Below are 10,099 nucleotides of genomic sequence, written 5' to 3'. Positions count from 1 at the left end.
TAGAAGTTTGCAGTGGCAATTTCACACTGTTTTTAGGGAAAATAAAGCTTTCTATAGGAGAATCCTTTAGTAGAGTCAACTTGATTGGAAGGGATTTGTGTATGGGGTAGGGGAGGAGCTTCTCTGAGCTCTCAGAAAACCACCTTTGAATAAAAGCACAGGGATTTTTTATTTACTTAGCTCATACTTGGGGATGTGGGATAGGAGAGGAGACCTCTAGGCCACACCTTGGAATACCTTCCCATTTTGTCTTGGGATGGGAAGGCACAGAATGCTTTTCTTCCCAACCCCTTCATATATATTAAAAAAAAAAATTTTTTTTTAGATAATTGTAGATTCACACGAAGTTGTAAGATATAATACACAGACATCCCATGTTTACCCCTGTGTTGACAAGATAACAACTAGTACATTAACATTGACCCAATCCACCCATCTTACTCAGATTTCATCAGTTTTGCACGCACCCATTTGTGTATGTGTTCCTGTGAGTTCTGTACACTTCTCTTTCTGAAAGCGGCTTTCCCGCCTACCGAAGACCAGACAGTGGTCCATTCTGATCTACCCTTGCGCCGGAGTTGGCTCCGGCAGGCTCGGGCAGATGCATGCTTGTATAGATCTCTTGCACCCAGTAGGTGCCCAGCATAAACGCTTGAACTTGTATGTCAGCGCGTGCAAGAGGGGAGCGCAACGTTTTAAGGTAGAAAACCGACCTTGGGGCGTTCAGTATTTTAGAAGCAAAAAGTTGGCTATTTTCCTCCACAATTGTGAATTAGCTAGGTGGTTAATTGCTCCAAAGCGATTCTGAGGCACACGCTTCGACCGCAGAAGAGCCTAGGCTCGGAGCCCATCTTATCTCAACTCGCGGCGGGAGAGGTGGGGCGGGGGACTCGCAGGGCCCCTGTAGCTCCTCCCACCCCAACCCCCACCTTCACCCCTCTCTTCCCCTGGGCTGGACTGTTTCACCCCGTCTCCAGGCAACCGCCAGGCGCGATGCGGGACGTCATTTCCTGAAGAGCCCGTGGGGGGGGGGAGGGGGAGATAGGGGGAGGGGCAAGGGGGCGGGGCCAAGTCTGGGCAGGCGACGGCGACGGCGTCGGAACTCGCTGGAAGATCGGCCCCAGGCAGCTCAACAGTTCGCAAAGTCCCGGCTCGAGGCCGCGCGGCTCCGTCTGCGCCCGGGCGGCGCAAGAGCGCGGGGGGTCCCTGGGCTGCTGCATCCCCGGACATGCCCCGCAGCACCTGCCGGACGCCCGCGCGGCTTCACCGGCTGCGGTTCGGGGGGCTCTGGGACTAGAGCGCCCCCACCTCAACTTATGACTTTGGGGTCCCCCAGCCCGAGAGGAACGGGCGGCCCGGCTGGGGGAGCCCCGGGCATGGTGTGACGGGGCGGTCAGCTCTGCTGCGCCCCCCACTCCAGACACCCGTCGTCTCTGTGCCCTCCAGAATGTAGCTGCTCTCCGCGTCCCCCCGGACTGCAGCCGCAGCCTCCGCGACCTCGGGGCTCCAGCCGCCAACTCGTTGTCCCCCGGGACCCTGTCGCCGTCTCCGCTTTGCCGGCACTTCGGCCGCCGTGTCCGTGTCCTCCCGACTCCAGCCACCGTCTCTGCGCCCCTCGGACTCCAGGAACGCGACCCCTGTGTCTTCGCGCGCCCGGGACTCCAGCGGCGGTCTTCGCGATCCCCCCGGGATTCTGCCACTGTTTCCGCGCCCCTCAAACCCAGACTCCGGCGCCGTCTCCGCGTCTCCCGGGAAGCAGCCCCTTTCTCCGCGCCCACCCGCTCGCCCCGAAGCCAGACTCCAGCCGCGGTCTCCGCCGCCGTCCCCCCCTCCCCCGAGGCTGTCGCGCCAGTGCCGGCGAGTGCAGCGGCCGCCCCACCGCGCGCCCCGCGTCCGCCCGGGCCTCGGCGGGGAGATGAACGCGCAGCTGGACGGCCTGTCGGTGAGCTCGTCCTCCACCGGCTCGCTGGGCTCGGCGGCCGGGGCGGGCGGCGGCGGGGGCGCGGGGCTGCGGCTGCTGTCTGCCAACGTGCGCCAGCTGCACCAGGCGCTGACGGCGCTGCTGAGCGAGGCGGAGCGGGAGCAGTTCACGCACTGCCTGAACGCGTACCACGCGCGCCGCAACGTCTTCGACCTGGTGCGCACCCTGCGCGTGCTGCTGGACAGCCCGGTCAAGCGGCGCCTGCTGCCCATGCTGCGTCTGGTCATCCCGCGCTCCGACCAGCTGCTCTTCGACCAGTACACGGCCGAGGGCCTCTACCTGCCCGCCACCACCCCCTACCGGCAGCCTGCCTGGGGCGGCCCCGACGGCGCGGGTCCTGGGGAGGTGCGCCTGGTGAGCCTGAGGCGCGCCAAGGCCCACGAGGGCTTGGGCTTCAGCATCCGCGGGGGCTCGGAGCATGGCGTGGGCATCTATGTGTCGCTGGTGGAGCCAGGCTCTCTGGCCGAGAAGGAGGGGCTGCGAGTCGGGGACCAGATTCTGCGTGTCAACGACAAATCCCTTGCCCGGGTGACCCACGCTGAGGCAGTCAAGGTAAGGCTGTGATCTGGGGACGAGTACAGGGGCAGAGTGACAGTAGCTCTGCCTGTGTGTGTCCTTAGGAAAATTACCTAATCTTTCTGGGCCCCATTTTTCTTAAAAAATGTTAAAAAAATGTTTATTTCGAACAGGAACATGTAGGTTTTGGGGGTTTTTTTAGCCAATAGCTACCAGGCACTGGGGATACCGTGATGGGTGAAACAGACCTGCACCTTGCTCTCGTGAGGCATAAAGGCTAGTAGTGTGGGGGAGACAGACCTTATCAAATACTCAGGCAAATGTATGATTACAAAGTGTGGAAAGGTACAGGAAGTCTTATGAGCGTTAAAAAAGGGTAAGGTCTCCTCTTGGCTCCCAGTAGTCACCGGGAGGCCCCCACATGGCTGTTGTTGCTATTCTAGTTCTGCAGGGTGTTGCTCCTGAAAGAAAGTTTTGTTGGCACCAAAGTAGCCCAGGGAAGCTGTTCTGGTGATGCACAGAGCTCTAATCTGACCTGGCTGCTTATGTACAGGCTGTGTGTCCTGGGTCCAGTTACTTTTCCTTTCCAAACCTCTGGATCTTCACTTGGACAGTGGAGTGACCGGATGGTATAAGTGTCCTTAGCCTTGTTGGAAATGAGTCCCCTGCCTGGATGTCAGAAATATATCCTCCACCCCCTTAAGAGTAGCTGCACTTTTTGTGTCTGTTAATTGAGAAAAATAACCTCATGGGGACAGTCTCCTAAGGATTTAATCAGGCTGTTTAAAGCAGTTGCGTGTTTGCTAAATCTCACGCCGAGGGCTGTTGAAAACCAGTTGGAGTATGAGATGGATAGTGTTTGGTGTACGTGCGGATTCAAGGATCCCTTGCCGGTGTTTATACACACAAGCCACCTATGCCCACCTTCATACAGGAAGTGAAGAATTTGGGAGGGGGGGAAAGACAGTGGCATACTCTGCTTCTGCAAAGAAAATGCTTCCTAGGGATTTGGGCTGCCCTGTGACCCAGCTTCTCACCACCCCACCTTTTGTCCCTGCCTTGTGTCCTCCTGTCCTCCTCAGTGCAGGTGTTTTGGACACCAGCTGGGGCCTGCTGGCTGTTGGGAAATGCTCAGAGGAAATGCTGAAGCAGCAGAGGCCCGGGGCTACTTCCTGTGTCCTCTTTAGTGACCTGTGGTCAGGTGTGAATTGAGCCCACTTCCTGACTGTTTTCCTGGGGCACAACCATCTCATCCCTGACTTTGCCTTTCCTTGTTTTGTTGCCAACCCTTTTGCCCCTGGCCCCTTGAGGATTTTAGACACTACTCTGCTGCTTCTGGGGGACGCCTGATTGCTTGATATTGTTCGGGGTGGGAGGGTGTGGAGCAGACACAGGTTCTTGTGGATTTCCATGCACCTGTCCTCCTCTCTGTCTCCTCCCCCCACATCAGTCTTTTCCCTTTATCTGACATTCCATATATTTATAAAGAAATAGTCCGTTAGCCTTTGGCCCTAGAAGGTCTGGAGTTCCCGGATAATGAATTTATACTCCAAAGACACTTAGTCCAAATGGTCAGTTATAAACATGGATTCAGTTTTAGTGGCAATTTTAAAAGACTCCTGTAACTAACTCATCACAAGGAGATGGACTTTGCAAAGGCCTCCGGTAACCTGCCATTCAAAACACGAGCTCTCCTGTCAGTTTGCACTCCAGTCTCAGGCATGCCAGGTGGCTGGAGGGGCTCGGTTGTGAGCTTCAGCTCAGCCCTCCCTGATTTCATCAGTGGCACTCTGCATCTTGTATCTGAACCGTAGTCCCGTTACTCTGTGACTCAGGGCAGGCCTTAGCTGGTCTAGTAAAACCTAAACTCTCTGTGGTATAGTTTTGTGTCGCCAGAGGAGCAGAACTGTCCTTGGTTGGGCGAGAGCTTTCTGGACTGAGCAGCCACCGGCGTCCCTGTCACTTTTTCTACGGAGGGGTCTACAAAGGCAGAATGAACTCCAGCCTCAGGGTGCCCTTCTTCTGGCCAAAGCCAGACGCAACCAGCCCAGAATGCACCCCTTTGGAACCTTCAGAAGCAACAGGCAGAATGCACACTGCTTTGTGTCACCTTAACTCCAGGGGGAAAGGGAAACAGACTTTCCGTGGGTGGAATTTAAAACGGAGGAGGCGGAACCTTGTCTCTGGGGCCTCTGTGAGCACCTCCGGGTTACAGGACGGACTGGGAGTTTCAGGACAGTGTAGAGGGACACCTGGAGCTGTTGACACATTTCCACAAAACCAAGGGCAGCAAGTCCCTTAACTGCAAGCCAAAAGGGACTCCAGCTTCTCTCCTAGTTAACAAACTGCCCTTAACTTGGATTTCTCCACTTTCAGCCCTTCCTTATTAGCTACAGCACTGGAGGGCACCATGTCAGAGGCTTTTATGATAAAGGTACATTCCTTTAATCAAACTCCATTCTTTATTCAAATATCACCAGTTTTTCAGCTTTTTCTGTTCCCTATACCACATTGCATTTAATGCAAGACATATTTTCTTTTTCTCTTCGTTGTTACTTTCTTTATTTGTTTCCTCCCCTGGCTTTAGTGAAGTAGTTTTATTTTATCGACAATTTTATTTATTTTATTTTATTGACAAATAAAAATTGTATGCATTTAAGGTGTACAGTCTGTTGATTTGCTATACCTGTACATTGTAAAATGATTACTGTGATCAAGCTGATTATCCATCACCTCACGTAGTTATTTTATTTTTGTGGGAAGAACACTCAAAATGTGCTGTCTTAGCGAATTTCAAGTGTACAATACAAAACTATTAATTACAATCAGCAGTCGGGGTGTTAGATCCCCAGAACATACTCATTTTGTAACTGGAAGTCTGTACTCTTTGGCCAGCATTTTCCTGTTCCCTCCACCTTTTCTGTTTCCTCCACCCCGGGCCTCTGGCAACCCCTGTTCTACTCTCTGCTTCTGTGAATTAGGCTTTTTAGATTCCACATTGTAAGTGAGATCATCCAGCATTTGTCTTTATGTGTCTGCCTTATTTCACTTAGTATAACGTCCTCTGGGTTCATGCATGTTGTCACAAATGGCAGGACCTCATTTTTTATGGTCTAATAATATTCCACTGTGCGTGTGTGTTTGTGTGTGTGTGCACACGTGCACGTGTGCGCACACTTTCTCTATTCACCTGTCAATATGCACTCAGGTTATTTCTGTGTTTTGGCTATTGAGATGTGAGATGTGTTTTTGATTTTAAAACCTTTATTTTTTTCTTTTTTTTTAATTTATTTTAATTTTATTTATTTTTGAGAGAGAGAGAGAGACAGAGCACGAGTGGGGGGTGGGGCACAGAGAGAGAGGGAGACACAGAATCTGAAGCAGGCTCCAGGCTCTGAGCTGTCAGCACAGAGCCCGACGCGGGGCTTGAACCCACAAGCCGTGAGATCATAACCTGAGCTGAAGTCAGACACTTAACCGACTGAGCCACCCAGGCACCCCTCAAACTTTTATTTTTTTCTTATAGGTAGAAAGAGGGAGGAAAGATCCTCTGAACTTCTGGAAGGAGAGATTGTGTGTGTGTGTGTGTGTGTGTGTGTGTGTGTGTGTGTGTGTGTGTGTGTAATAAAAAGAAAATTAAATTTTAGGAATCAAGTTACTGAAGAGTTCATGAGTCAGAGAGGGTCACCCCTCCCAGGAAACAGAGGAGATTGAACATACAAAGTTTTTCCACTTCTCTGTCTCACAAATCAAGTATCTGTTGTTGCCCAGAGCAGTTCAGTGAGGATTCTGTCCTCTCTCTAGGGGCTCCCCTCCCTCTCTTGAAGCCTGTTTGCTAAATCAGCAGTGACAGGTCCAGATATGGCAAGCCATTTACTATTTGCAATTATGTTGAAATGTTTGATTTTTGAAAAATCTATCTTGAATGAACAGGAGCCAAACTAATAATAATAATAATAAAAGTAGACCTTTCAAAGGTTTTCAGCCAAAAAGGTTTGGTAAATTAGCCAAGGAACCCACAGACCAGGAATGCTGCGTTGGGCTCTGCCACATACTTGCTGTGTGACCTTGTGCTAGTCACTGACCCTCTCTGTGTTCCCAGGTGGATGGGTCAGGGGGCTGCCCAGGGTCTCTTCCAGCTCAGACCATCTGTGATTTGCTCAGTATTGTGCTACACACGAGGCATTTAGAGTGTCTAATCTGGTGTTTTCTTGTTCTTTTGGAATTGATTTCATTTAAGGCAGAATTAAGACAGTTGTCTAAAGATTGGGAGATGAGAATCTTGGCACTCTCGTGTAGCCTCCTACTAAATCAGGAAATTGATGGGTTACACACTGTACTGACGAGAACTTGACTGCTGCCCCTCCAACCCAAGAACACCAGCTCTGGTGCTGTTCCTGAGCAAACGAGGAACCAGCAGTAGGATTGTGGCAGCAGTGCCCTGGGAGTGCTCAAAATCACAGCCACTTACCCGCTTGCCCTCCCAGTACCTAATTCTGCAGGACGTGGGGTATCCGGTGCTGCTGGGATGTGTGTGTCTCATCTCGATAAAAATTGAATGGCTTCATTACAATCTCAGCATCCCCCCCCCCCCCCAACTCCAGGTACATCCAAGGAACATATTAGAATTTGAAGCATTCCAGGAGTTAAAAACAGTGGCCAGCCCTTTCATCTAATTAGAGTTATCACACCCTCCCTTTTTTTGCATAATAACCTGCAAAGAATCCATCCGTGTTAATATACGTCACTGTTATTTAATCCGGCATGTTCTAAACGACACATTTGTCATTTTCCCGTTGTACATGGTTAGCTGAAGCCATTATAAGTTATTACCACTTCCAACTTTGTATCTGAAATGCAGCTGGTGTTATTACCGTATTCCAGTTTGGAAATGGTGGGTAATGGTTCACGGGCATGCACCGACTTTCCCCTGGCCCTGTTCTCTTTCTTGGGGGCTGGGGGTCTTGCCAGCAATGACACAGTGAAAGCTCACTATTAATAAACTCTTTAGTGAATAGATGTTTGCTTGGCTGGATCCATGGTGTGATGCAGTCCCTTGAAGAGGGTCCATTTCTTTAATTTAACCGTATTTATTTATGTGACCCAAGCTGATATTCAAGGTTTTAGAAAATGACGGTGCCTGTGTTGGACAAAATCCTCTTTCAACTGGTTATTTCCTGTTCAAATGGAAGAAGAATTTGTAGGCTGGGTGAGAATGCCCTTATGCTTTAGGAATTGATACTATTATAGTAGAAGGTTCCCCCCTCTGGGACTTGAAGCTGGGCATGAAAGAGATACAGAATTACTCCAGCGCTAGCCTCTTGTTTTGCTGTCACCTCCCTTTCCCGACAAACCCGGCGTTGTTTATTACCTGCCATAGATTCATCGTTTGGATGGAACTGCGAAGAGAAGTACGATCTTTTAACCCCCGACTAATTGGATTTTGTGTGTGCTCTTGCTTCCCACCTCTGCCACACGGCACACAGCTTGTACGTACCCGTCAAGTGCATGCAGCCCCTCACATGCCTGTCTGCTCATGCGCCCAGCACATATACATCTCCTCCGAGCCATAATCCCCCCTCTACCCCCACCCGGCAAAGGGCTCTGTGCTGAAGCAGGCGTCCCTGGGGGATTAGGCTCCAACTGGCTTCCCAGCAAGGTTCTTTTATGACCTGGAAGGGCAGCGTTTGGTGTCCACTGCTCAGGAACCCCAAACTAGTGCCCAGCAAGGACCAGACAATTTGATTAGAAAGAATGACATTTAATGGCTGGAGGTGGGTGGAGGCTGAAATACAAATCTTTCAAAACCTGTTCTGTTTTCTTCCTCCCCCTTTTTTTTTTTTAATTTTTTTAAACCCCCAAGCAAGAACCTGATGTTAACACGGAGCTCACACAGACTTCTGATTGTACCTCAGGGTGGGGGCTGCTTTTTAAAGATTTCTGTTCTGCAGACATTACATTTTACTCTTACAGCATGGCAGGTGGCAAAGGGTGCAAGGAACAGGAATCAGACCGTTTGTTTCCTGTGCACCCCTGGCGTCAGCTACAGGAGGCAGCACTGTGGGGCCGGGGCACTTGTGTTTGAACTTTGCTTTACTGGAACCCGACTGGGAAGAGAGGAGGCTGGCGTCCGTGAGTGTCTCTGTGTGCCAGTTTTCTCTTTCCCCGGGGAGGCAGGGAGGCCAGGAAGGTCATGCTCCAGGAGGAGAAATTACTAGCTCGGGGTCACCATTGGGGTTAGGAACGAAGTGGCCCTTCTGCCCTACCTGCCCGCCTAGAACCTAGCCCAAGCCCTTATGCAGCCAGCTTCTTGGAGGACAATGCCAGGCCCCCTGCTGGAAGGCAAGCCGCTGTCATACTTTGTGCCTGACTTTCGGGGGCCTTTTAGGCACCATCCAAAGACTTGGTTTTATTAAGTGGGGCGTCTGATGCCCGTGCCTCAAGGGAGGGTGGCATGTTTCAGCCCAGCCTGTCTTCGTGGGGGCCATCTATCCATGCATGCTCTGAGCAGCACTTAGCGCACCCAGACCTGTAGCTGGTACTTGGAGTTCAGAGACGAATGGTACATGGCCCCTGCCCTCGGGGAGTCATGGGGCCCGGGGGGCATGGCCCCACCCATGGCCACAGGTCACCAAGGGTTTCAAGCGGTGTGCCATCCACATGCCTCCACATCCCTGGAACACTCCGTCCCACTCCATCCCCTTATCCTGCTGTAATTTCCGTCAGCGCACTTGTCACTACTGGAAGCACGTTTCACCGTGTCTGTCGTGTGTCTTCCCCACTACAAGTCAGCTCCATGAAAACCAAGATTTGGTCTGCATTGCTCTCTCACATACCCCAGCACCTCCACAAGGCCTGGCAATATGGTAGATGCTTTCATAGATAAGTATTTGCCTAATGAACGGAACGCTCTTGCTCCCCATGCAGTGCTGGTAAGTTCAGGATCCCTTGGTTCCTGAGCATGGTATCTGAAGAAAATTCGCATGTTGCGAGGTAATTGGTGCTGGCTAAAAAAAAAAAAAAAAAAAAAAAAAAAAAAATTGAGGAATGCCGTAGGCTCTAACGTACGATTTATCACAAAGCTGACTGTTTGGCTGCGAGCCGATCATGTGACATCTCTGGATACCTCAGTCTTTGCAGCTGTGAAATGGGCATAGTCCTCTCCCCCTTGCCTTTCCTGCGATGGGTATGGAATCGTATGGCTTACTAGGTACAAAACCATTTGGTAAATAGGAAACCCTATATCACTCCTTTAGTGAGAGGCCTTTATTTATTTATTTATTTATTTATTCATTCATTTTAGAGAGAGAGAGATTGCAAGTTGGGGAGAGGGGCGGGGGGGAGAGAGAGAGAGAGAGAGAAAATCTTTTTTTTTTTAATTTTTTTTAACATTTATTTATTTTTGAGACAGAGAGAGACAGAGCATGAACAGGGGAGGGTCAGAGAGAGGGAGACACAGAATCTGAAACAGGCTTCAGGCTCTGAGCCGTCAGCACAGAGCCCGACGTGGGGCTCGAACTCACGGACCGTGAGGTCATGACCTGAGCCGAAGTCAGACGCTTAACCGACTGAGCCACCCAGGCGCCCCTGAGAGAGAGAATC

General features: G+C 51.1%; 1 protein-coding gene across 5 annotated transcripts in view; it reads left to right on the top strand.

Moving 5' to 3' along the window:
• Nucleotides 1-1,088: 1,088 nt before the first annotated feature.
• The window catches only part of WHRN (whirlin), a 97,081-nt gene continuing 88,070 nt past the window's right edge, over nt 1,089-10,099 (top strand). For 2 of the 5 annotated variants that reach the window (XM_086683820.1, XM_086683817.1), the window contains exon 1: nt 1,090-2,533. In XM_086683820.1, the coding sequence (XP_086539946.1) occupies nt 1,916-2,533 (618 nt within the window). In that variant the 5' untranslated portion in view covers nt 1,090-1,915. Of the gene's footprint in view, nt 2,534-10,099 lie in introns of all 5 variants that reach the window. The other 3 variants (XM_086683821.1, XM_086683819.1, XM_086683818.1) reach the window with 2 other exon arrangements.

Source organism: Puma concolor, chromosome D4 (assembly GCF_028749965.1).
Source record: "Puma concolor isolate L17-30 chromosome D4, mPumCon1.1.hap2, whole genome shotgun sequence".
Classification (NCBI taxonomy): domain Eukaryota; kingdom Metazoa; phylum Chordata; class Mammalia; order Carnivora; family Felidae; genus Puma; species Puma concolor.
Note: the sequence above shows the minus strand (reverse complement) of the source record. Positions and strands in the feature narration are given on the sequence as shown.